Raw genomic sequence first — 26,981 nt, 5'->3', positions numbered from 1 at the left:
TTATAAACGAACCTATGCCCTTTTCTCACTCTTACTCCTACGCTTGATCCTAGTGTAGCTATTACCTTCTCCAAGAAAAAGACTCAGTCATCCTAAACCCCCCTTTTATTTTTGCCCTTTCTTCCTGCTCTTTGATTTAGGAAGGATCTTGTATTGTTGCCGTAACCGTCGCAATAGTCCGTGCTGCTCGGTTTAAATTGGTTTTTTTAATTCGCCTTGGAGGTCAGGCTCGGTAAAAGGCAGAATATCAAACATTTATAAACCGTGATTAATTTTATTATTTATTTTATTTTTACAATTTATTTTTTTTTAAATCAAAGAAGATCTGCGCGGTTCAGAGAGACCAGCAGCCCGGTGGCGGCAGCCGCGCGTCGCCATCGAGGAAGGCGGGGTAGGAGACCACGGGCTTACGTCTCGCAGCCGGACGTTTTGACGTGGTCGGTGAACGAGCGCAGAACCTCGCCGAAATCCAAGTATTCCTCCTCCTTCAGCAGCTCCTCCCCGGGCCACCAGCGGACGTAGGTGCCACTGCTCAGAACATAGGTCATTCTGGGGGGCGAAGGGAAGAGAATGCGTAGCAAACAGCAAGACAAAATGTCCTGAGGCTTAAAAAAACCAAACACATACGCCTACAAAAAAAATTCTCTCTTTTAAATCTCTCGTTATCTCTGGAGAATTCATAAAAATAGGTCAATCCGAAATATATATATGCATATGTTTTTAAAGAAATCTCTCCCGCCCTCCTTCCCCGAAACAGCACATTTCACGAAAAAAGTTTGCCCTTCCGGAGCTTTCGCTCACTCACCCGGATTTGGTGTCCCAGAGGTCCGTGGTCATGCCCATAATTAAGTAATCTTTGCCGGCTTCCAGCTTCAGCTTCTCCTCGCACGCCATGTGGTTGATGAACCGTCGGCTGGTTGGCGTCTCTGTCACCCTCACGTCCGTGCCTACGGAGAGGGGGGGGGGGGAGTTTCACTTTCCACAGTGGCAGTGCTTACTCGAGTCTTTTTTTTGTGTTTTGGGTGGGCGGGTGTAGGGGGGAGAAGGAGGTTCTAAAGCAAAAAATGCAGGGTGGAGAAGGCGCCAATGGGAAGGGCGCGCCGGTTTGCTTACCTTCCTTGATAACGTCGAGAACGGTCATGTCATGGTAGAAGTAGCTGTCCATCTGCTCGGAGCTCACCAGCTTCACCTTGTAAACTGAGGAGACAAAGGCACTAATTTAGCAGGAGGGATCCTGGGTTCCTTCCTTCCCCCAGGGCGGTTCTCCTTCGAGCGGTGGGGTGAGGTGGGGGCTGGGGATTGGGAGCTGGCCGGCCATGATGTAGCGAGGTGGGTGGGGGGGGGGGGGGCTGCATGCCGGTGTAGGGTCGCCAAGTCAACCAGGTGAGCCTCGTCCCTGGTTTTACCCCCACCTCATGCATGGACTCGTAGTTGTGATTTTATTCTCCCTCCCCCCCCCAGCCCCAAAGTCAGAAAATCAAGGCCCAGGGACACAACCCAGCAAACCGGGACTGGTTGAGCCCATCCTTGCTCCTAGCTGGGAGAGGCCATTTTGTGCCAGCGGTGACAGCAGAGCGGTCAGTGATGTCGGCATGACATGGGGGAGACGGGATTCAGAACCAAAACAAAACAAACGGTAAAAGGGATAATCCTGACTCGGCAGGGGTTAACTGGTTCAGGAAGACCTCTTCAAACATCATGTCCAGTTAGGAAGCCGCTTTGACCTCAGGCTGAACCAAGGCCAACCATGAGTTGCCCATCAGTTGAAAGGCAACCACGCTCCTTCCTCTGGTATTCTCAAATCCCTTCTCCAACCACCCCCCCCCCCCCCCGTCCTTGTCCTTTCGCACTGTTCAGCCAATAGGAACTCATATTACATAATGCAGGAGGAGAGACTTGGCTATGAGCTGGAGAAAGCAAGAGGCCTGTTGGCGGCCATGTTGAAAATGGATCCTCGATATTTGCTCCGTATCGTTGTCACACCTCACTTTTAAGTGGTGAACACTGCAATCCCATGGAGCCTTCTGGGGGGGGGGGGGCGCGGAGGCGGTGGTGTGCATGTGTGATGTCACGCCCAGCCTTCTGTTGGGGGAAGAACAGAAAGGGGTGGAGAGGAAGAGAGAGAGAGAGAGAGAGACTTACCAAAATCCACGCCCGATTTACAGGCCTCAGTCGTCAAATCGATCATGGTAGGGCTGTCCTCGTCATCGCCCTTCTGAGACGGGCACTTTTCTAGGGAGGGCAATAGAAAAGGGGAATGCTTCAAATACCCCAGCAATCGGAGCAAGAGGCGCCGATAAGCAAGGGACTCCGTTATTTTTAATCGCCAGGAGTCAATGCGACTCACTTAGCAGCATTCCTTTTGCTGCCCTCCCCTCCCAAATTTTCCGAGTTGAACTGTACCTTCTTCACCCCATTTTATTGCCCTGCGGGTGATGGTAAAGTCATCTGACACTGCAAACTCCTCTTTCCTCTTTCTCTCCCCACCATCCATAAAGGAACCTGGGATGATCGTGAAATGAGAGGCTGGGAGGGTTGCGGATGGAAGTGCGTGGGGGGGGGGGGGGGGGGAGTTCAGGAGGGTCTGGGATGAGCATGGAGGAGGAGGAGGAGACGGGTGATGAAGCCCGGAGATCAGATAGGACCTGAGATGTACTGGAAGCAGGGGGTGGAGGTGTGGTCCTGGTCGTCTTCCTTTGCCATTGGATCTGTGGTCATAAGGAATGAAAGAGGTGATTTTGCGGGTCGCGCGGCGGGAGGTTACCTTCGGCGCACACGCAGACCTCGCCCTGACACAGCTTCCTCAGCTCCCCGCTCTCGTCTGGCAGATGATAAAACCGGGTGCAGCGCTTGCCTGAAGAAACCAAGAAGGGTCCCCATGAAAACGCAAACCAACCAGAAACGGTCTGTTAATCGCCGAGTGCGTATAACGAGCAATATCTACAGGCGAGCTCTTCCCTTCCAGCATTTTTGCTTCTTCAAAAACGGCACTTAGGAATCTTTTTTTTTTCTTTTGGAGGGGGGGGGGGGGGTGAGGTATAGGGGGTTATTTAATTCCAATACGGGGCAGGGTATGGGGACGTGAAGAATGACCCCTGGGATGCTGCTTAGAAAGCTCGTGACACAGCAGCTTCTCATTGGGCCACGGAAAAAAGGTCTCGACATCCGTACGCAGCTCACTTTCCTCCAAGCCCGATTTCACCCGCAGCAATGTTGGCCGGCTAAGAGGGGCTGAATGTTTGCCCAGGTGAATTCAGCTGGCTGAAGCCCCACTTTAAGAAATGGATATGCCACTTGGGGAAACACAAGTGACAACTATCCAGGGCTAGTACAACTGAGCACACACTAGCCATTATTTTGTTTTTATAACCAGGGCCAGTACAACCGAGCACACGCTGGCCATTATTTTGTATTTATAACCAGGGCCAGTACAACCGAGCACACGCTAGCCATTATTTTGTATTTATAACCAGGGCCAGTACAACTGAGCACACGCTAGCCATTATTTTGTTATAACCGGGGCCAGTACAACCGAGCACACGCTAGCCATTATTTTGTATTTATAACCGGGGCCAGTACAACCGAGCACATGCTAGCCATTATTTTGTATTTATAACCGGGGCAAGTACAACCGAGCACACGCTGGCCATTATTTTGTATTTATAACCGGGGCCAGTACAACCGAGCACACGCTAACCATTATTTTGTATTTATAACCGGGGCCAGTACAACCGAGCACACGCTAGCCATTATTTTGTATTTATAACCGGGGCCAGTACAACCGAGCACACGCTAGCCATTATTTTGTATTTATAACTGGGGCCAGTACAACCGAGCACACGCTGGCCATTATTTTGTATTTATAACCAGGGCCAGTACAACTGAGCACACGCTAGCCATTATTTTGTATTTATAACCAGGGCCAGTACAACCGAGCACACGCTAGCCATTATTTTGTATTTATAACCAGGGCCAGTACAACCGAGCACACGCTAGCCATTATTTTGTATTTATAACCGGGGCCAGTACAACCGAGCACAGGCTAGCCATTATTTTGTATTTATAACCGGGGCCAGTACAACCGAGCACACGCTAGCCATTATTTTGTATTTATAACCGGGGCCAGTACAACCGAGCACACGCTAACCATTATTTTGTATTTATAACCGGGGCCAGTACAACTGAGCACACGCTAGCCATTATTTTGTATTTATAACCGGGGCCAGTACAACCGAGCACACGCTAGCCATTATTTTGTATTTATAACCGGGGCCAGTACAACCGAGCACACGCTGGCCATTATTTTGTATTTATAACCGGGGCCAGTACAACCGAGCACACGCTGGCCATTATTTTGTATTTATAACCAGGGCTAGTACAACCGAGCACACACTAGCCATTATTTTGTATTTAAAACCCGACTTTAGCCAGGTGGATCTTTTGGATATCGACTCCTTAGGTGTACGGAGGGGTGAGGGGGGGGGGGGGTGAGGAAAACAGAATTCCCACCTACCTTGGTCATAATATTCGTAGATGGTGATCGCTGCTGGCTGAAGGAGCCCGACTTTGAAGTATTGGTGGATTTTAAACCCGATGACGGTGTCCTGTTTGGTGGAGACCTATTGGGGGGGGGTTGGAGGGGAGGGGGGTAAAGTCAAAAGGTCAGCACCCACCACGGGGCAGGGGGCAGCGAAGGTGAAACAGTCGCTCGCAGCATTGGGTGAATACGGCACTAGAGAAATGCCCCGGCCGAAAAAAAAAAAAAGTCACTCCTGAGCAGAGGGGATATCCTGCAAGGATGCGGTTTTAATGAATTTCAGAAGATTTTTCTCACCAGAATCATTCTGCAGTGTCCCAGAAGCCCCCTCAATAGGTGCCCCCCCCCCCTTACCTTGTCTAGGTAAATGACTACAGAGCCGTTGTTGGCGGTGGTCCTGGTTTCAAACTGGGAGATGTAATTTTCGACATCGTTGGTGAGCTGGGCGAGAAGAGACGTAGAATGGGAAATTAGGAAGGGTCCACCGGATGTTAGTCGCAGGAAGACAGAAGACGTCGCCAGATAAGGACTGGTCATGCCTCCAGCCCCCCTGCCAAGTCTTGCCTCTTTCTACCTGCCAACCGCACTGTTGCGGGTCTTACTCCTCTTCTCTCTTCTTCTATCACAGTTTTAGCTCCAGAAACTTCTGCGGGCTGTCTGGTTCGGGTGTCTCCCCCCCCCCCCATTCTTATGATCTTCTGTCTCTGCAGGTTTAGAGGACGAGCCACAAGAAGAGTCAATCAATCTTACCGTGCAAAGCAAAGCTCCACTGGCCAAATCCAACCCAATATTTAAGAAAAAGGAACTACAGAAATAAAGTGAACCTTCCTCTATTGAGATGCGTCTTTTTTGTGACCCAAATATCCACTCCTACCCCACCCCTGGACTTCCAGGAGGGGCTCTTGGCAATAATTGTGACCTTTCCCCCCCTGGCAGGATAAAGCAAAGGCAGTTGCCACTTTTTCAGGCCAATCGCAAGAGTTCAACCTTGGGCTCCATCAACATGATCACACCAAACTTCACCAAAACGTTACCAAGCACGCTCTACGGAACGTGGCCTAACCCCAGGCGGTGTGTTGACTTCCTGGGCTCTTACAGTGGCTTAGGGTCGAGGTCCGTAAGAAAGGCATCCAGTGAGACCACTCAACACTACTAGAGCATGGTCAAGGTCAACATTCATACCATCTGCCTAGCAAATAGAAAACCCATGATAAGGTTTTCTCGTCACTGTTCACGAGTGAGAGAAAAAGAAATAAAAATCGACAGCTACCTCTACCCATATACCTGAAAAACAAAGAGAGCTGTTTGCAGGTTGTGTGATGCAATTTTAATGGATCAACATGAGAATTAACCAAAAGGATGGTGATGAACAAGGCTGCATTTGGATCCCACCCTCTGCCCTGTGAAGAATTGAAAATTCATGGATAATTCTCCTGCTGGACCATTAAAAGCAACTGATAGAGGTTCCCGGTACCTTCAACACCTACACCATTCATCTACTGGGATGCGTCACCAATGAGCAGGAGTGAACTCCTCGAGAAGAGACTTACTTTCTTCAAGTCTTCCTTGTCTGGGACAAATCCGGTCAGCATGTTGATTTCGATGATTGTCATGGTGGCATCCAGGCTCTCTGTGTACCTAGGGTAGAGAAATGATCAGGGGCTATCATGCCATAAAGCCCCAAATTCCTTAACTCCACGCCCTCTTGCACTCCTGGGGGCAGCCATCTTGTCGCTCATGATGTCCCCAGCCATCGTCCGATTGGCTCGCTGTGGCCATCGATGTCACAAACGACACGCTGCCTCCCCCTCCCCAAACACCTTTCGGTTGCATCCCTTGTCGTGCCGTGCTGCCCGTGGCGCTTCTGGAAATGCGTCCGTCTCCAGGGCAGGAAGGAGCAAGGGGTGAGGAGGAGGAGAGCAGAGGAAAAGGAGGAGGAGAGAAATGCTTCAAGCGTTGGAAAGAAAAAAAAAATGTAGGAGTAAAATCTTCCAGAGACGCCACTTGGGTTATGCTCCTGGGGAGGGATTGGGTTGATACGAAAACTCAGGAGACTTTATGGAACTTTCTAGATGTTTCACAAGGCATCTTGAGGTTTGTTAAGTCATGTTTAACCCTTAAAAAACCTAAACCATAGGGTATTTAAAAAAAAAAATAATTTACCTGGCTCGGATATTTAGGATAAAACTTTCATATATTCCTTCTTTCCTCCTGCCTATGCCTGTAAAGAAAAAAAAATATTATTGAGATTTCACAGACAAATCTCTGGAAGCGAATGCTGGGAGCAAAGGGTTTAAGTCATTGCACAGGCAGATGGTGCGCTGTCCACATCTCTGTGCTCGGCCTACTGCCCCCAAAACCGTTCTATTCCGTGGGCACGGATGCTGCAAGGAGGAACTGGAAGAGGAAGTGCAGGACGTGTTCAGTCCCAAACCTTGAACGTTTTAGGGCCGTCGGACGACAGCGGCCGGCAAACGCCGGCTTCTCGATTCGCTTTCTCTCCGAACGCAAGTCGAGGACTGGCGGAGCGACCTGGAAGGCGGGGTGGGCATGGAGCGGCCCCCCCCCCCCACACTGGGGCAACCCGATGGCTACCAGAGGCATCAGGCAGGCGGAGGGGCATCTCCCACCCCCTCCCCTCCCGGGGCGCCGCAGGTTGGAGGCCGCAGAGGCGACTCACTGGCTGGCACTTCTTCCACGGTGGCACGCAGCTCAAAGGAATTGCACTGGCTGGCTTGCTTGGAAAGTCGGGCGTGGTAAACGGTCATCACCTACAGGAGGGAGCGGAGAAGAGAGGAGCACGAGAAAGTGGGGCGGGGAGAAACCGGACGATGGCACGCGCGAGAGTTAACTGGGGAGTTTGGCGCATCCACAAGAGATTGGGGGTGAGGGGGCGGTTAATTGTCTGCTAATTGACGAATCGCCCTTCGGGAGAGGCCTCTCACAGCAGGCGAGCACGCCTGTTCGGTTTCTAAGCCCGCTTTACTGAAACACCCCCCCGTGTGCGCCTCGATTGGGCAGGGACTGGTAGGGCGCTGCGAATATGTCTGGCAACGGCATAGGGACGAGAAGCAGTAGGAGCGCTCACAGGCATTTAGGAGTCGTGAACAGGCGTGGCGTGGCGTGGCGTGGCGTGGCGTGGGCCCCCCCCCCCGAGCACAGAACTGTGCACTTTTCCAGGACTCATTTCTCAAAGTACTCACCGTCAAGGTGCCCGGTCCCGTCCCTGTGGCTGTTATTTTGACGTTTTTACCGGCAGGGACCTAACAATTTTTGGAAAGAATGCAATACACATAAGCAAACGTCAACCTCTCTGAGCGTCCCGGCGCGGGCGCTGTTTCCTGTGCTCTCTGCGTCAGATGCCGTCTGGCTGAGACCCAGGTTTGACGATACCGGGCATCACGGACAGTGGCGGGAGATAGAGGGTGTTGGATTGCAAAGGGGGGGGGGGGGGGTGGGCCTCATCTGCATATGTAGGGACCTGTTTGCCGGCAAATAGTGGCTCAGATGGATGGCAGTGACATCACAGCTGCGGCCGGCCAATAGCAGTGTTGGGGCAGGGCGGATAATGACATCATCATGCCCGGGGGGGGGGGGGGGAAGGCAGCAGCTGATTACATCGCCACACAGCTGACCGATGTCATGGGACCTCCCGGCAAACCCACTTCCCTTCTCACTCCCCAAACGTCCTACAGCTCCTCTTAGCAAGGTGGTGAAAATGTTCATTAAAATGAAGGGAGAACCGCAGAACGGGGCGACGTCCTCAGGGACGGTGACGTGGAGCACTCTGGCAATAGGACACCGAGCATCGGGCCCTCTTTTTCTGGCTGTGCGTACAAGATCGCGAGATCCAGCGTCGCAGCGCCGGGAGGTCACATTCCCCCCCCCCACCTCCACCAACCTGGTCCGTCCTCTCCAGGTAGGCGTTACTTTTCGTAATGTGCATGAAGGTGGCTTGGCTTCTCCCATCTATCGTCATGTTGATGCTCAGGTCGATCTCGTTCGCCGAGGGCAGGGAGGTCATGTACTTGGCCAGGGCTTGCATGACGATAACCGTGTTCTGCAAGCCAATGAGCACATGCAAAAGGATCATATCAGTCAGCCGATCTTCTCTTCACGCGCTCGGAATAGAAAGCATTGCCTGGGTCCTGGGCTGCCATAAAACGTGCTGCCGGGCCTTGCGTCCCAGAGGTGGCTGCATGCAAGCGTTTGCCCGGGACATAGCCCAACTCACCTGCGTGTTCCCGTAGCCCCCCCTGTACTGCCGCCTTTCCACCAGCCAGTCGGCTACCCCGTGCGTCTCCTCGAGCTTACGGAGCGCCAGTTTCTGCAGCAGGGCGTAAGCGGTGGCCTCCATGGTGTACTCCGAGAATGGCTCCCGGTTCACGACCCAGCTGGGTCTACCTGAAAAAGAAAGGCGGGGGAGGGGGGGGGGAGATGTTTCAAAAAGATGATATCCGAGGAGGGGAGAGAATTCGCACCTGTTTCAGGAAAGAAACCCCTCTCGCCTTGCAGCAATTTCAGACAAAAATTGAATAAATAAGGATTCCCTCTGCGTAATGTTGGGTGTGGCTGCCCTGCGCCCCCTCTCCCCCCCCCTGACCTGTATTTTTTTGCTTTGTTTGTTTGTTTTGTTCTTTTTTTTTTCCTTCGGGAGCATAGCCCGTCGTAAGCTTTGAGATCTGCTGCCGCCGCGCGCTCTCCCTCGCCCCCATCCCGCCCCCGTGCCTGGTTTGAACTCACCCTGGAACCTGAACTTGTCGATCACGCTGTTGGCGGTGGGATTGCTCGCCAGCGCCAGGGCGTAGGAGGATATCGCCGCGCTGTAGGTCTTGTACAGGTGGGGCAGGCGCTTCTGTAGATACGCCTCCGCTCTCTCCGTTCCGTCCGCCAAGATCTGAGGGGGGTGGGGGCAGGTGCAGATTAGAGAGAGAACGAAACAAAGGCAGATTTTTTTTTTTTCCTGAAAAGAGGAACAGACATAGGGGGAAAACCCCTAGGACCTGATCGGCCACTTTGGGGAAGGTGACCCCTGTCCCACCCCCTTAACCCTCCACCCTCACCACTTCACCTCGGCAGGGAAACGTGGGTTGGGGCGGGGGGAGGTACCAGCTGCCCTTGCTATGTGCTAATTCTTGCCCCGGGGGTGGGGGTAAGTGGGGATGGAAGGATGGGGATTGGAGAATGCTGGGGGGGGGGGGGGGGGGGGGGGGATGGAGAGGGAAGAAACTTCCCGTTACCTGCATTTGGTTTCCACAGATGGGCTCCGCTTCTTTCAGGGCAATGAGCACGAAGGCGGTGAGGGAGGCATCCTCCTCCGATCCTGGGTACCCTCCCTGGGGGGGGGGGAGGAATGGAGAGGGGAAAAAAAAGGTGTCACCAAAATATGGAAAGCTGTCCCGCCCCCCTCACCCTCCATGGATAATCTCCCTCCTACCATCTCTGTTTTTTGGGAGAAGCAGGCGGGCATCGTCAGGGAGTCTCTCCTTCCCGTCCATCTGTCATCAGGGAACCACCCCAGAGAGATCTTTTCTTTAGCACTCCCCCCCCCCCCCCCGCCCCTGGAGGACTCATCACACACGGTCTCAGCCCACACTCTCCTCTATCCAGTTCTGATGAGGGAGCTTTTCCTGCCTCTGTGCGCCCCCCCCCCTCCCCCCCTGCTTATCATGTCTAGCTCCTCCCCTTTACACCTCTCCCACCCCAGCTGGCTCTCATAAGGGAAGCCCTTGGTGACCTCTGGCCCTTCCACAGAGCGGAGGGCGTAGGTAATGGAGGAGTGAGGTCTCCCTGGTACAGAGAGGGAAAGTAAACCTCCGGGACAGGCCCTCGTAAGAGGGGAGAGTTTATCCTTCCAGGCGCAAAGGAGAAAGGGGCGAGCCGGATGGTTTTCTTGTCTCGGTGACAGCCGCGGGGGCTGGCTCTGGGGGGGTGAACTGCATCGGTTATGGGTTTGTTAAAGAGGGCTTTGCTTTGGGGGGAACCTGGCGCCCTGTCAGTTCCCGGGTTCCGGCTTGTGCCTCCCCGGCCGCGAGCAGAGAGAGAGAGAGAGAGAGATCCCGGCTACCTGCAGGGTTTTCATGTACACCACCCCGTCCTCCCGGAAGGAGCCGTCTTCCTTCTGCTTGTGCAGCAGCAGCCACCGCACGGAACCGCACAGCACGTTGATGTCGACGAAGGTCAGGGAGTTGGCCATGGAAAATATCTTCACCGCGTAGGCAGTCAACCTGCTCCGCCGAGGAGGAGAGAAGGGAGGGTCGGAAGAAGTTTAACATCAACCTACGGGGTCCCCCCCCCCCCCAAGTATATCGAAATGGTCCAAATCTCTCTCATGAAGCTGATCTCGTCAAGCGAGATTAGGTGGATGCCTCTCTGAGACGAGCACTGTTGAGACGGGAGTACCGCAGGGTTCGGCGGCGTCCACTAAGGCATTCAACATACACATGTGTTCCCCAAAGGCCGCTCATTGGTAGGGATGTGAATTAGTTACTGCGTATACGCGGACAATGTGCCATTTCTCATCCCGTTCTAGACCTCTCGTGATCTTAAAAGACCTCTATCATATCCCCCCCTCAGCCGTCTCTTCTCCAAGCTGAACAGCCCTAACCTCTTCGGGCTTTCCTCACAGGGGAGCCGTTCCATCCCCCTTTATCGTTCTCAAGAAAGATACGGTGCCAACATTGCACTGTGCACATTTAAGTGAAGTCAGAGACAGAGCCATGTCAACTGCCGGTGCAGAGCTTTGGCGTACAATAATACCAGCGGATCTGCGTAGGCAAAAAAAGATACCTAAGCAATTTAAAAAAAAAGAAGACCCCACGACACCGGTGATTCAGGTTAGCTTGTGCTGGGTAAGCTGAACAGAAAACACTGGGTTGTGCAGACGACTGCAGCGGACTCGCCCCGTTGCACGCACATTGCTTCGAATGCGAATGAACTATTTTATCGCGTTTGGGAATGCAAGCGGTCTTTGTTTTTTACAGATAAAGTTTCATAGTAAACCGCCATGCTTGCTAATGCGGAACGACGGTATATAAATAAATAAACAGGGAACACGGGCACGGGTGCTTAAGTCGGCTGCAGGCCCAACGCACGTCTGCCTCCTCGCCCGGCTGGGCCACCAGACTGGCCAGCGGGCCGCTCTCAGCTGTCGAGATCAGGCTGGCAGACGGTCCGAGCCGGGGCGGCTCGTGGCGGTGCCAGTGACAGTGGTGACCCAGGCCGGATTTCCACCAGACGGGAGCGGGAGCACATCGGGGGCACGAGCGCCTACGGGTGGCTGGGTGGAAGCCGGTGACCACGGGACGTCCGCGGAGCGTCTGTGGTCAGTGGCAACTCCTCCATGTCCCAAAAATCTTTAGTTGGGGCTGTGACCGAGTATTTTCTCCTGTCCTCCGTCAGCCAACCTATAATATTCATCTTCCGGAGGCCAAGTAGGTTTCGGGGAGACACTGGAACCCCCAGAGGGTCCTGCGCCCAAAAATGAACTTTTCTCCGCACTGCAAGGAATAGTTCAAGACATCAGCACCGGGAGAGAAGGAACAAGTCCCAGAGCGTACCAGGTGCTGCCTTGGAAGGAGCCGTCCGGCCGGCGGTACGTCAGCTGCCTGGCGATTCCTGTCCCAGACGGAAAAGCAGAATATTATTTACAAACGTAAAACCTTAAAGAACGCCCCTGAGTCGCTCCTTCCCCCTCCCCTCCCCCCCCTCACGCTGGACATCAACCTGCCCCCCCCCCCCCAGCCCCCGGCGGGGACGCCTCCCGCCGGCTCTCACCATCGTTGATGTACCGGATGGCGTCACTGCGCCGCTCGACGCCCACGAGGTGCCACTGCCGGGTCTCGTCCAGATAGTGCGTCACGATCACGTTGGGGGTGGTGTGGTACATGTTCTGCTCCGCGCAGCCGGAGGGCAGGTAAATCATATTCTCCAGGGACGAGCCGCTCAGAGTCCCCAGCAGAGTCTCCCCCATGATGTCCCCTGTCGAATACAAACACCACCCCCCCCACCCCAAAGAATGTCAAACTCAGCCTCACCACAGGACGGGTACAGCCCAGGCAGAAGCACTGTAAGACCTGCAGGACAAGTACAAGCACAGGCAGTAGCAGCGCGCGCACACACACACACACACACACATTCTTTCTCTCACACACACTCACATACTCTCTCTCTCACACACACATACACATTCTTTCTCTCACACACACTCACATACTCTCTCTCTCTCATACACACACACACATTCTCTCTCACATACACACACATGCTCTATCTCACACTCATACACACACACATACACACACACACACATTCTTTCTCTCACACACACTCACATACTCTCTCTCTCACACACACATACACATTCTTTCTCTCACACACACTCACATACTCTCTCTCTCTCTCTCTCTCATACACACACACACATTCTCTCTCACACACACACACATGCTCTATCTCACACTCATACACACACACATACACACACACACATTCTCTCTCTCACACACACATGCTCTCTCTCTTACACACACACAATTTCACATACACACACTCTCTCTCTCTCACACACACACACAATTATCTCTCTCTCACACACACACACACACACACATGCTCTCTCTCTAACACACAAACACATTCTCTCTCTCACACACACACACACACACACACACACATTCTCTCTCTCTCACATGCACACTCTCTCTCTTTCACACACACACACACACACACACATTCTCTCTCTCACACACGCACACTGCCCCACTACAGGACGGATACAGCACAAGCAATGCAAGCTTCACTCACTCATCTACCTATCTACCTACCTACCTGCAGGACAAGTACAAGTACACACACACACACATTCTCTCTGTCTCTTTCACACACACATGCACACACATACTCTCTCACACACACTCTTTCTCTTTCACACACACACATTCTCTCTCTCTCACACACACATACTCTCTCTCTCTCACAAACACATACTCACACACACACATTCTCTCTCGCTCACACACACACTCTCTCTCTCACACACACACTCTATTTCTCACACACACACACACACACACACACTCTCTCTCTATTTCACACACACACTCTCTCTCTCTTTCACACATACACACACATTCTCTCTCACACACATACACACACACACACTGCCCCACTACAGGATGGGTACAGCACAAGCAATGCAAGCTTCATTTACTCACCTACCTACCTGCAGGACAAGTACAAGCACACACACACACACACACACACACACACACACTCTTTCTCTCTCTCTCTCTCACACACACACTGCCCCACCACAGGATAGGTACAGTTTTTAGGAAGAACCGCTCCACACTTTGCTGGAGGGGGCTGTTTCACCCTATACCTTGAAAGCTGAAATAGTTTGTGGGCTCCGTGTCTGGAATGAGATCCTCCGTACGCCAGGCTTTAATCTTGATCGTCTGGGGTCCATCTGAAATGGTCAGTGAGTGTTATCCGGCAACACCTCCCAGAGATTCAGCAGTAATTCTGCACAGACCGGGCCCGGAGCTGCAGCAAAGGTCCTGCCTGGGAGGCAACTTAAGGATTTGAGAAAGCCCCTCCCTCCCCGGCTACCGAAAGAGGCATCAAGGGAGTCCAAATAAAACAGAGAGCGACCCCGTCCACCACCGAAGACCTTGGGTGGGCACCCCGAGCACCGACCCCTGAAAGCATTTAGGCGAAGAACACAAAAAGGAGACCAACCCCCCCTTCCCCCCCCCCGCGAATGAAACCATCTGTACCCCCTGGGTTGTACTGCGGGCTGCAGGAGAGGGTCGGCATGCTGGCGGACCGGCCTTACGTCTGGCCCACCGCGACCCAAAACGCTGGCTCAGCCGGTTCCGTTGGCCCGAAGCTTGCCGGCAGCGGGCGGATTATTATTTTTTTTTTTGACGAACCTTTGGGCTGCAGCACGTAGCTCCTGGAAACCCTCTGGATCTGGCCTTCCGGCTGTAACGGCAGAGCAGAAGACGCGTCACGATGCGCGGCGGGGGGGGGGGGGGGGTGAGGGAGGGGATAAGCGAGGGCACGGGGCGGGCGAGGGACGGGTGGCGGGAAGGCGTCTCCCCCCCCCCCTACGCTCCCCTTCACTCACCACCACCAGGAGCGGCTTCCGGACGCCGTCGCTCACGAACTGGTTGGCCACGAAGGCCTGCACCTCCACCACGACCGTGCCCGCCTCCAGGGGCACCAGCACGTAGGGGACCGTGACGGAGGAGGCCGCCGGCACCCTGGCCTTCACGCGGTGACGCTTGCCCCTGGCGGCCGCTGCGCACAGTTTCTCGTTGTGAGGGAAAAAGACCAGGACCTGGATTAACAACCCCCCCCCAGCAGAAAAAGAGACAGGGTTAGGATTCCCTTTGTCCGTACTGCGCGGAGGGAGCAGCTTCTGAAGGTCAGGATGGGGGTGGGGGGGGGCGAGGTTAAAGCCTCGCTCCCCCCCCCCCGGTACAGACCCCTCTGCCCTGCCGCTGTCACCTCCAAGGGGGCACGGGAATCGCTCGGTTGCCGTCATCCGAACAGCAACCGTACAAGAGGGGGGGCCGCACACGCCCATCTCCCCCCCCCTCCCGTTCCAAAACCCCTTTTTTTGCCTCGAGTGGGCCTGTAAGCTGGGCGGGGCAGGGACTGCGCCCCCTGGTGCGGTTACCTGGATTTCCTCGCCTCCGTAGTTGTACAGCACGGCCCGGATCTGCACCTGTTCGTTCCTGACCACGGAGTAAGGCAGACGGAGGTCCACGAAAAACTCCTTCTGGACAACCAGCTTGTAAGGCTCGGAGACGCAGAGCCCTGCGGGGGGGGGGGGGAGGGCAGGGAGACAGACTTACAGACGGAAAGACAGACGCACACGCGTGCCCCAGGGACTCAAAATGCTGAGCCCCCCCACCGGTGCCAGCTGGGAAACGCCTCCGGGGCCCCTAAGTGGAGTGGGAGGATCCACAGGGCACCTCCCCCCCGAAACGATGCTCAGTGCCCCCAGAGATACAGGACGTTCGGGGGGGGGGGGGGGGAGAGAGCGTGAAAGCCCGGCCAGTAACCAGGGATCAGGGGCAAAGCGAGGGTTAATAGCGGAGCGGGAGAGCGGACCCCGCCTCTCCCCCAGGACTGAAGCCGAGGCCTTACCTGTGCCGGTCCTGAGGCTGACAGCCAGCACTTCCCAGGTGGTGATGGAATCTGGCAGCGGCTTGCTCTCCAGGGTCAGCTTCCCAATTCTACAGGGGACGGGGGAGGAGCCAGAGAAACACAAGACCACCCCCATGGTTAGGGATTGTCCAAGTCAGCACCAAGCATCACCAGCACAGACGGCGAGCAGGGAAGTCCTCCTTACCTGCAGCACAGGTGAAAGGGACTCGCCCACAGTCACACACACACACACACACAAACTCACACAAACACTCACGCTCACACACGGTCACACACGCTCACATGCACGCTCACACACACGCTCACACGCACGCTCACACACACACGCGCGCTCACACACACGCTCACACGCACGCACACACGCACACGCTCACACACACACTCACACAAACTCACACACATACGCTCACACGCTCACACACACGCTCACACACACACTCACACAAACACACACTCACACACATACTCACACATGCTCACACACACACACTCACACACACTCACACAAACTCACACACACACACGCAAACTCACACACACACACACACACTCACACACAAACTCACACACACACACACGCTCACACAAACATATACACCCATGCTCACACACACACTCACACACGCTCACACAAACTCACACACACACACACACACACGGCCACGCTCACACACACGCAAACACACACACAAACTCACACACACACATGCTAACACAAACATGAATACAGCACAGACAGCTGAAGAGCAGATCTTCATCAGAGCCCCATGCAGGGTCACAATGATACACATAAAGCATGAATACAGCACAGACAGCTGAAGAGCAGATCTTCATCAGAGCCCCATGCAGGCGTCACACTGATACACGTAAAGCATGAATACAGCACAGACAGCTGAAGAGCAGATCTTCATCAGAGCCCCATGCAGGCGTCACACTGATACACGTAAACCATGAATACAGCACAGACAGCTGAAGAGCAGATCTTCATCAGAGCCCCATGCAGGGTCACACTGATACACGTAAAGCATGAATACAGCACAGACAGCTGAAGAGAGGATCTTCATCAGAGCTTCGTGCTGTACACCTTTAATTTCTTTAGGTTTTAAAAAGTGAGAAACAGGAAATGAGAGGAGAGCGTGGAATAAGGCAGAGAAGAGCAGGGCTGAGTCAGAGGGAGCCTACCCCAGATTTTGATCCTGTTTGTCCCTTATAGTGAAGGTGTTCCAGAGCCAGCTTTCTGGGAAGTAACTCCTGACCACCACGTCGTTCGAATCACAGTCCTCACAGTCCTCCTCATCAACTGGAAGAGATTGGACAGCTTCACAGTCAAAATGCAACCTCCAGAGCTGCATCCCTACCCTACCCACGCTGTGAAACGTTGCGGGGCTGAGAATAGCAGAGGGGTGCTGATACCTGTTTCCTGCAAGTTTTCTCAGGTTTTGGGGGACGTGGGGGGGGGGGGGGTGTTCCAGGGACCCTGTTCATGGCCGTGATTAAAAGCAGCAGAACCCCCCTCCCAGGGCGCAGACTGAATCGGAAGAAAGGAACGTATAACACGGCACGGAAGGAAGCCGTATCAGTTACCTTCCCCTATTATTAACTTCACTTAATTGACTTAACGCGATGGAAGCAATAATCGGAAGGCAGGCAAGGACATTTTTTTTTCAGAAACCACAGAAAATTATTAATTGGAACACATTTTGGAAAGCAGACCAGAGGAGGAGCTGGATTCGTACATGAAAACGAATGAAATCGAAGTCAGCGCACACCTCCATTCGTCGACAGGATGGGAGAAAATCTGGGGGGGGGGGGGTTTCATACGGATTTCCGATCCGTGAAGCGTTTTGGGTTATATTTTCGGGGGGGGGGGGGGTAGAAAGGAGGGGAAATGGTTTCCGATATTGGCCTTTGCCACGGGTTTCCTTTTTCCCTGATTTTTCGGAAAGCGCAATTCGTGGCGCATAGGCGTCTCCCCCTTCTCTACACCCCCTCCCCCACCCCCTCACCTCTCGAGTGCTCCAGGTTCTCCCGCCCCTCCCGGCTCATGTGTTCCGCCTCTCGGCAGCAGTTGAGGAAGACGCGGACGCAGTCCTCCCCCAGGCGGACGTGGAACCCTCGCTCATCGCACGACAGCCCCGTGGGGCTCTCCCGGATCCCGGCCTCGCAGCATTTCCTCAGCTCCGGAGGAAACTGGTTCACTGCAAAAAAAAAATAAAAAAATGAGGGAGGTCTCTCTTCAGTTGTCCATGCTGTATTCAGACTTTGGGTGCCTCACGCTGCTTCCGTCTCCTCCCCCGAGGTCCCTCTTCGTCTGTCTGTTCTGTATTCAGACTTTGGGTGTCACAGGGTGCTGCTTGCAGAGAATTCTGATCGGAAACAGCACAGCAGCACCCCAAAACACCAAAAGAAAATGGGACCACTGGAGCAGCTTGACTGAATGCATTTAGAGAGAGACAGAGGTGTTTGAATGACGAGACAGGCAGGCAGTGCTCTCTCCTTACCTTTGTGAAGTTTCCGTTGCAGGATCTTCAAGCTTCTCCGTTTGCGCTTCGGCGGCTGGGGGCAAGCCAGATCTGGGAGAGGGTAAAAGACAGAGGTCAGGGAACGGTGGTAATAAAAAAATAATGAGATCCTTCACCTGTCACCCATGGAGGCCAATCGGGGACTCATCCCAACATCACACAGGGGGATAAAGTGACTCACCCTGAGGTCACACACAGAGAGTCAGTGACAGAGCTGGGGATTAGAGCTGAGGCACAGGGGGATAAAGTGACTCCCCCTGAGGTCACACACAGAGAGTCAATGACAGAGCCGGGGATTAGAGCTGAGGCACAGGGGGATAAAGTGACTCACCCTGAGGTCACACACAGAGAGTCGGTGACAGAGCCGGGGATTAGAGCTGAGGCACAGGGGGATAAAGTGACTCCCCCTGAGGTCACACACAGAGAGTCAATGACAGAGCCGGGGATTAGAGCTGAGGCACAGGGGGATAAAGTGACTCCCCCTGAGGTCACACACAGAGAGTCAATGACAGAGCCGGGGATTAGAACTGAGGCACAGGGGGATAAAGTGACTCACCCTGAGGTCACACACAGAGAGTCAGTGACAGAGCCGGGGATTACAGCTGAGGCACAGGGGGATAAAGTGACTCACCCTGAGGTTACTCACAGAGAGTCAGTGACAGAGCCGGGGAATAGAGCTGAGGCACAGGGGGATAAAGTGACTCTCCCTGAGGTCACACACAGAGAGTCAGTGACAGAGCCGGGGATTAGAGCTGAGGCTTACCATAATTTCCCACTTATGTTTCAGGGTTCTAATCCCCTCCCTTGCCTCCGGACGCTCATAACGTTCTCCCACCTTTACCTCTCCTTGCCTGCGTCTGGAAGCCTCCGCTGGAGACCACGTCCAGGCCTGCGTCTGTGAACACCCCCAGGCTGTTGGCGCCGCTGCCAGGGCTGCAGCCAATGTCACTCTTGGCGATGGAGGACCACACCTGCACGGGAAGGGAGAGGCGAGCAGGCTCGAGAGGCAGGAAACCGACGAGGCCCGACGGAAACTCCCAGTCCGGGGGAGGCTGCCACGCCACTCCCGGTCCACGCATACAGGCCGAGTAGCCCACAGCCCAAGCGACAGAGGGTTCGAACGGCAAGGGTGTGACGGCCACCAGAAACGCCGCGCGCCGCCCTCGGCGGCTTAACGGCAGGAGTTTTCGCTGTGCACCCCCCTTACCTTCTTCTGGGAAAACCTGCTTTTCTCGTTCAGGGCGAAGACGGCTCTGTCCACGGCCACCAGGCCCACCGTGGCGCCCAGGTCCCCGATGACCACCAGGTTGTATTTCTCCTGCGGCTTGTAGATCTTTGCCTCGTTCGACTCGTCCGCCGCTCTGACCTTCAGCTGGGAAACAGAAGCGGGAAGCTTCGCACAGGAGGCACCAGGCGGCTCTGGGCCCAGTCAGTCCCGCCTTCACCTTTCCCTCCGCCTCACCCCCCTATCCCGGTACTCTCGCCCGTAGGCCCCCTCCACACTCCTACACTTACCGTTCCCATGCAGGTGTCGGTCACGTGGATCCAGGTGGAGTCCGCTACCACCTCGGTGTGCGTGGTGAGCGAGAGGACGTAGTAGGCCAGGATGCGGAAGGACGGCAGCAGATCCGGCGTCACCTCAAAGGACATGGAGGTCAGCTGGCTGAGAGCCTCCCTGGGCTGGATCTTCTGCTGGGCGATTCTCCCCTTGCTGAGCAGCTGGCCCGGGGTGGGGGGAGAGAACAAACAGTCATCAGCCCCACACAAGCCCGTGCCATGCCCCATGGACTTACCAAGCGCCTGCAGGTCACGGGAGACAGCTCCCCCTCCCCCAGTGCACGTTGGGGCTTGTAGTTCTCGCCGCTGAAAAACCCTATGGCCGCTCAGCTCATCAGCCACTCAAATTTTGTGCACGGAAGCCTCTGGTGGCCTTGCGTAGAAAATGGCCGCCGGTGCATGGGTCGCCACGGAGACCGGCCTAGCCCAGCTTCAGGCTTACCAGGACCGCGATGTATTTGATCTTCTCCCTCACGGCCTGCTCTTTGTTAGTGGTGTGGAGGTTCAGCCTCAGGATTTTCCCCAGCTGGGCGTCCATCGACTCGACCCCGATGTGCAGGAAGTTGCCGGAGCCGCTGGTGTGCGGCTGGTAGGGCTTCACGGTGAGACTGGCCTCGGCCTGCTGGTTCCCCTGGAGGCCGGGGTCCTTGGTCCTGACCTGTAACGACAATCCCAGTCGGAAGGCGGTAATAATAACTCACCCCCCCCTGCCCCCCATCCTCCTTCCGCCCCAATCCTGCCTCCCGCTCTGCAGAGCCGGCTGAGCTTTACCCTGATGGTCATTTCCGAGGCCGTCCCCCCGGTGTTGATGAAGACGAGCACCGTCCCCTCCCGGTTGGAGAGCCCGCCGGACGTTTCAGAGCCCGCTCCGGTGTCCCACTCGATTCTGACGTTCTCCGCCGGGGACTCGTCGGGGTTGGTGATGAAAACCTACGTCAGGCGGACAAAGGGGTTCGGGGGGGGGGGGGGGGGGCGGTCAAACGGAGAAAGGTTAAGCTCTCCTATCTCACCACAGAACAGGAGAAAGGTTAAGCTCTCCTATCTCACCACAGAACAGGCTCGTGCTAAGAGCGTAGAGGGGCGAAGCCATGGAGAACTAGGTTACAGATCCCACCGCTCCCACCAGCAAAAATTGTTTAACTTCCTATGCTTCGCCAAGGAGATGATCTTTGCATGCCGCCACCACCCCTGCAATAGGGGGAGGGTGTGAGTAACTTCAGGCTCTACAGACTTCACAGGGACAGAGGGGGAGGCCTGAAGATCGCCAGAGGGTACGTTACCATGAAGTGAAAAGTCATGCTGGGCTTGTAGTAGCGAGGGGTCCTGGTGAATGAAATCCTGTACGGTGTGGTGACAATCCGAATGCCAGACCTCTCCGCCTGGACCATGTCTCCCCCTGGAAAAGGGGATGGAGAAAGGCAGCGGAGTTGCGGCTTTGCTGCGCGCGCGCGCTCGCGGAACGCGGGGTCCGGGATGCGGGACCCCGGGGATGGGCACTCACCCGACGTGAAGACGGTGACGTTGAGGAAGATGGAGGCGCCCAGGAGGTCGCTGCTGTTCGAGAAGGCTGCCTTCAGCACTCCGCCGTCCAGCGTCAGCCGCCCGCGGCCCCTGGTGATCTTAAAATGCACACGAAAGGCGCTGAGCGATCTCACGGGAAAACCTGGCGCGCGGCTTTAAACGAGAGCCGCAAGGTGCAAGGCAGGGCCCCTGGGAGGGAGGGGAGGGCGGACACCGCCAGGGAAGGGAAGCTCCTCTCTTCACGGACGAGCTGTGCGAATTGTGGTGAAGCCCACCCCTCGGCCTGCGAGCCGCAAGGGACGCCTCTCGGGAAGAGGGCGGGGTGCTCGGGAAAGGTCTTATTGCTAAGGCGAAGGCCGGTAGCTAGCAGTAAGCTCTTCAGAGAGGGGGCCTCTCTCCCCCCACCCCACCCCTGCCCCCGTCTCTCGCCCGTTCATCCCGAAGGCCTCGCGTTATCCGGTCGCTGTCTCGCCGCGCCCGGGGGAGGGGGAGGGGAGGGGCGCGCCTGCCGTCACCCACCTCGCTCCTGGTCAGCGACTCCTGCAGGGTCACCCTCTGGGGGTCCTTCAGGATGCCGAAGATGCCGATGGCGTAACCTTCCACCAGCTTGTTGAAGACGTACCTGGCAGGGGGGCGGCAGGAGAGGGAAACACACAGGATGAGAAAAATGGGGTGTGAGGAGGGGGGGGGGAAACGGCGAATGACCATCTCCGCAGACCGTCGCCCTACGACCCCCCCACCCACAGCCGGGGTGACCGGTCGGCTCCAGGCTCTTCCAGGCGCGGGGGTCGAACTCGGTCCTGGTTCTGGGACCTCCCCCCTTCCACCTGAATTGCACACGAGAGGGGGGGTGGGGCATGCAGTGCCTTGGGGAAATCGCAAAGCCCCCATCCTCACCCCAGCCTGGGGGAATAATTTGGGGGCAATTTATGGTGCCCGACGAGGGCGGCGTCAGCAGGGGTAGGACCTTTCCACGTCACCCCTCTCTCTCTCTCTCTTGCAGGTTTACGGGTTTATCCGATCTGCCGGGGGGGGGGGGGGCCGCGCCCGCCCGCGCTGTTTTCTTTGCCGCCGGACTCACTTGGCGCTGATCTCGACGGTGAGCTCCGGGTCATCGATGTAAAAGAACTTCTTGGTGGGTTTCAGCACCACTTCAAAGGTGGGAAGCACTGCAAGGAGAGGGGGGGGGAGTGAGGGGGGAGTGCAGTCTTTAACGGCCGTTCCATTCCCCCTCCACCCGATCCAGTTCTGGTTTTATCACCCCAGTGCATGCTGGGGCTTGTAGTCTGCTCTCACCCTGAGAGAGGCAGGGGCCGCGACTCCCCCCCGGGCGCCATGGGACAGGGGACTGGGAGAGGAGGATCAGTGAGTGGCCCCTGGCAGAGCCGCTGGCTCACCGTATTCTCTCACTTCGAAGTCCGCGCTGTAGCTCTGCTGGGGGGCATCCTGGAAGTGGGCCACGATCCTCCAGAATCCAAACCTGAGAACAGAAAAACGCAGGCACCTGTGCTCAATCAGCCCTCGGGAAACCAAAGCTGTGCTTTCGGGGGCCTCATCCTGCGGTCCCATTGATGGCCTGGAGGGAGGGGACTATCGGCTCAGGCCGTTTATTAGTTAAACGTTTATTTTTTTTTTTTTAAAGGATACTGCAGGACGCCAATGAATGGGGAAGCTCGGGATGTAACGACGCGTCTGCTTTTATTGTTCAGGTTAGCGGAGTGCGCGCAGGTAAAGCCTCCCACGAATCCCCTCCTCCCTCCGCCGCAGGCTGTCAGCTCAGCCTCTGCAGCATCCCCCAGCTCTGGCCGGCCCCGGTTTGTAGGGGGGGGGGAGAGGGGAGCGATAGCAACAGGGTGGACCACTTGGCATGGAACGGGCTGATCCGATCCTGGTTTTATCCCCCATTTACTAGGAAAATGCGGAGTACGAGTCCCTGCGTGCCAATGGGGTAAAACCAGGACCGGATCAGCCCGTTCCATGCCAGGTGGCCACCCTGGACAGCGACCGGACATGTGCGGGGGCGGGGAGGGGAGGGGGTCGGAGGTGTTTTCCTCAGCTCGCATCACTGCTGGCCCTTTCACACACCTTCTGATTATTTAATTATTTCCTCCCTGACCCCACCCCTCTCCCAACACCCCATCCTTCTTACCTGGCGAGATGGGGGATCTGCAGGCTCTCCGACAAGATCCCGTTCGGGATGTGCTTGACGTCATGCATCACCACCACGCCGTCCGGATTCTGAAAGAAAGCCATGTGGTGAAAGCTCCTTCCGCGCTCTCCTCTCTCTCCGCCCCCCCCCCGAATTGCTGATGGCGGGCTGCTGCAGGTGGCGCGGGTAAGCGTGGCGGGACGTAGCCAAAGTGGACCTATAAGTGGACAAGTGCACACTAACAGCCACGCGAGTAGGGAACGCCAGCCTCTGGCGCAGAGCTCGGGCACGCTCAGGATGGACAAGGCTCGGAAAGTTCTTGAAGGTTTTACCGAGCATGCGTACGGGTTCCCCCTCGACCGCCAGTAGGGACGACATCCTCGGTTTTGTTTTGTTTTGTTTTGTTTTTTTCGTCCGCCTTAGCGAACGGAGGGGTGATGCTCCCCTCGCCGACGTGTCTTCTGAAAAAAAAAAAAAAGGTCAAATACCTTTTAAATCTCGCGAAAAATGTTCATGCAAGGGGTCTTCAAGAGACGCGCACACGATAGGCTTTCGCTGCCCGGGAAAATGCGCCAAGTGTAAGTCTCGTAGCGGTATGTCACCAAGAACGAGGATTTACCGAGATCTCAAACTTCGTTATGAAAAGCAAAATTTAGCCTTACGGTATCAATCCTCCAACTCAACAGATCATCAACAGAATAGGAAAGGTCAATTCCATTCATGCAAGCGCCCTTATCACCTTTTCTTCATGCTGAGGTCGCTTCAATAGCTACAACTATTATCGAAAACAACCTCAAAACCACAGCTCGTTTGTCCAACGTGGCAATTAGTCTCACGGAAGCCAAAGATCTTGCTCGATCAATAGAGGCAATAAGAGACAAAACAACTCTACCACACAGCACTCTCAGCCATGTTTTTGACACCAGATACAACCCCCCGATCCTCCGCAAATTCTCCCACGGGAGGAAGAATTAAGGAAAGTTTTCAATGCATGGGAGACCATAACATCAGATCGATGAGTGTGACAAATAATTCGACATGGCTATCATCTAAACTTCCAAAAACTCCCCAAAGCCCATTATTGCAACACCCAGCCCATCATCTCAGATGAAATCGGAGCAACTTTGGGACAGAATTATAGCCCTGCTCCAATCTCACGCCATCACTCAAAATATTTCCTAGTTCTGAAGGAGATGGGAGGAGTTCATCCTATTTTAGATCTCCGCTTGTTAAACAAGCATCTCTGAAAGGAAAGGTCGTTACAAACAATAATGACACTTCTTCAGATGAAAGACCTAAAAGACATTCCCATAAGGCTTGAATACTGGAAATTCCTCCGATTATCATTTCAGGGACACCCTTTCCAGCATCAGTTCCTACCATTTGGCCTCTCGGTCAGCACCAAGAGTATTCACAAAGGTGCTTGCATATCCGAAAGCAAAACATCCTCATATTCCCATATTTAGGTGACTGGCTAATTGCAGTCAGGTCAAAGTCAGAGAACGTTCACCATGCAAAGATAGTGATGCAAGCCCTACGACATTTAGGATTCATCGTAAACCTCAAAAAGTCAAATCTCCACCCTTCCCGAAATTTGGAATTTACTGGGGCCATTCTAAATGCCAGGACAGTGATGGCCTTTCTTCCACAAAGAAGAGCACGGGCAACTTCAAAATTTGATTCAGCAACTGTTCGAAAGGGACAGTGCCGACGCCAGAAAAACGCTAAGGATAACTGGACGCTTGGCATCAGTGGGTCATGTGGTCCCCAACGCGAGACTAAATATGAGAAGACCTCAATGGCATCTGAAGTCTTATTGAAAACAAAGTCCACACACTCTGGCAACCAAGATCCCTGTATCCAGGTCATTTAAAAGACTCTCTTCATTGGTGAAGAAGCCTCACCATCTTACTCTGCGGTCCTTGCGAAATTAAAAAAAACGGATTACCACAGGCAGTGGTCCAAGGCTGAAGCACGTTCGCACATAAATAAGTTAGAAATGTTAAGCTGCATACAGTGCGCTGCGAACTTTCAAACCCCACATCGTCAGTTCGACGGTACAGAATCAGGCCAGTGGGTTTTACATCAACAGGTTCATTCGAGCCGCGCAAACATGGCATGCTGGACACGGGATCCGGCCATTTCTGTGCGAGTCACTCTCTCCGAGCAGCATACTTACTGGGAAAGGACAACATGCTAGCGGATCGGCTAGGCAGACGGTGAAACCCACACGACCACCGGGAATCAGACCGTCACATCCTACAATCAATCTTCAGGCTGTGGGACACTCCCAAGACAGATCTATTCGCTGCACCTCACAACAGGAAATCAAACACCTTTTGCTCCAGAATCTGCTCATCTCAAGCTCTAGCTCAAGATGCGTTTGCGATTCAACGGCCTCATCATTTTTCTCTGTGCCTTCCTGCCAATTCCCCTGATCTCAAGGGTGACCCTGAAGTTAAGAAATGACGGAACAGCGGTGACTTTGATGGCTCCGTTCTGGCCCAGAGAACGGTGGTTCCCGTGGCTAAATCGACTTATCGGTATCCAGCCCGGTTCGACTGCCCATGAAGCACAACCTAATTACGCACTAGGACAACGCCATACATCTGAACCCAGCATCGCTTGTGCTAACCGCGCGGAAATCGGGGGCCTATAATTCACTAAATCTCTCTCCTCGAATAGTGAAGATATTGAAAGCACCAAGACGACCGTCTACACAAAAAGCAAATGGAAGAGATTCTGCATTTGTTGTAAATCTCATAACGCCCAACCTGACTCATCCTCCCCAGAACAAGTCATTAACCTGCTTGCGTCATCCAGGCGCGGAGCACGATTAAGGTGCGCCTGAGTGCCCTAAGCAGCACGGCACGCTTCTGCCTTTCCCAAATGCAGGATGCGAAAAACCCCTCTGGTACAACCGTTTCATGAGAGGTCTTCGAAACGTGAATGCACCCTTAAGGCCACCACCGGTGCCAGCTTGGGATCTAACCTAAGCCATTAACTCAACTGACAGCCACCTCCCTCTGAACCGCCGGTCCCCATCCCGCTTCAGATTTTCTCATGGAAACTTTCATTACTACTGCTGGAAGGATAAGCGAACGTCAGGCAGAAATGACCCCCTACACCATCTTCCATGAGGCTAGGGTGTCTCGAAGAGCAAACCCTAAGGTTACCCCTGATTTCCACCTCAATGAGTTCCTCGAGCTCCCAGTTTTTGTCCCCAAAACCCACACACAAGCAAACCCCAGCAGTTGCACCGTAACCTGGATTGTAGCAGAGCTGCACCTTTCTACTTGAAGAGGACTCAGGTTTTTGTTTTGTTTTTTTTCAGAAAATCAACGCAGCTTTTCATTTCCTGTGCTGCTTTCAAGTAAAGGCCAGGAGGTATCCGAACGGATGACCCCAAATTGCCTGAAGCAATGCATAATAAACTCCATGCTATACTCTGGAGAAAAAAAAACAATCTCCAGCCGATCATATCAGACCCCACCCCCCCCATCGAATAAGAGCG

The 26,981-nt window shown here is 54.5% G+C and overlaps 1 protein-coding gene across 3 annotated transcripts in view; it reads right to left on the bottom strand.

The window, feature by feature from the left end:
* Positions 1–268: 268 nt before the first annotated feature.
* Positions 269–26,981, bottom strand: part of LOC115080148 (complement C3-like) — a 30,953-nt gene continuing 4,240 nt past the window's right edge. For all 3 annotated transcript variants that reach the window (XM_029584223.1, XM_029584226.1, XM_029584224.1), the window contains 37 exons: positions 23,468–23,556; positions 22,716–22,798; positions 22,400–22,487; positions 21,838–21,940; positions 21,299–21,416; positions 21,078–21,193; positions 20,569–20,727; positions 20,240–20,455; positions 19,756–19,959; positions 19,448–19,612; positions 19,082–19,211; positions 18,220–18,291; positions 17,725–17,916; positions 16,901–17,018; positions 15,698–15,786; positions 15,225–15,364; positions 14,670–14,882; positions 14,473–14,524; positions 13,920–14,006; positions 12,314–12,517; positions 12,097–12,154; positions 10,605–10,764; positions 9,778–9,873; positions 9,281–9,434; positions 8,772–8,941; positions 8,439–8,597; positions 7,741–7,800; positions 7,218–7,308; positions 6,701–6,758; positions 6,088–6,175; positions 4,892–4,978; positions 4,514–4,619; positions 2,765–2,854; positions 2,143–2,232; positions 1,114–1,197; positions 806–947; positions 269–549 (listed from right to left, as the gene is read on the bottom strand). In XM_029584223.1, the coding sequence (XP_029440083.1) occupies positions 408–549; positions 806–947; positions 1,114–1,197; positions 2,143–2,232; positions 2,765–2,854; positions 4,514–4,619; positions 4,892–4,978; positions 6,088–6,175; positions 6,701–6,758; positions 7,218–7,308; positions 7,741–7,800; positions 8,439–8,597; positions 8,772–8,941; positions 9,281–9,434; positions 9,778–9,873; positions 10,605–10,764; positions 12,097–12,154; positions 12,314–12,517; positions 13,920–14,006; positions 14,473–14,524; positions 14,670–14,882; positions 15,225–15,364; positions 15,698–15,786; positions 16,901–17,018; positions 17,725–17,916; positions 18,220–18,291; positions 19,082–19,211; positions 19,448–19,612; positions 19,756–19,959; positions 20,240–20,455; positions 20,569–20,727; positions 21,078–21,193; positions 21,299–21,416; positions 21,838–21,940; positions 22,400–22,487; positions 22,716–22,798; positions 23,468–23,556 (4,473 nt within the window). In that variant the 3' untranslated portion in view covers positions 269–407. The remainder of the gene's footprint in view (positions 550–805; positions 948–1,113; positions 1,198–2,142; positions 2,233–2,764; positions 2,855–4,513; positions 4,620–4,891; positions 4,979–6,087; positions 6,176–6,700; positions 6,759–7,217; positions 7,309–7,740; positions 7,801–8,438; positions 8,598–8,771; positions 8,942–9,280; positions 9,435–9,777; positions 9,874–10,604; positions 10,765–12,096; positions 12,155–12,313; positions 12,518–13,919; positions 14,007–14,472; positions 14,525–14,669; positions 14,883–15,224; positions 15,365–15,697; positions 15,787–16,900; positions 17,019–17,724; positions 17,917–18,219; positions 18,292–19,081; positions 19,212–19,447; positions 19,613–19,755; positions 19,960–20,239; positions 20,456–20,568; positions 20,728–21,077; positions 21,194–21,298; positions 21,417–21,837; positions 21,941–22,399; positions 22,488–22,715; positions 22,799–23,467; positions 23,557–26,981) is intronic.

Source organism: Rhinatrema bivittatum, chromosome 19, assembly GCF_901001135.1.
Source record: "Rhinatrema bivittatum chromosome 19, aRhiBiv1.1, whole genome shotgun sequence".
Taxonomy (NCBI): Eukaryota; Metazoa; Chordata; class Amphibia; order Gymnophiona; family Rhinatrematidae; genus Rhinatrema; species Rhinatrema bivittatum.
This window is presented reverse-complemented; position numbering and strand designations above follow the sequence as displayed.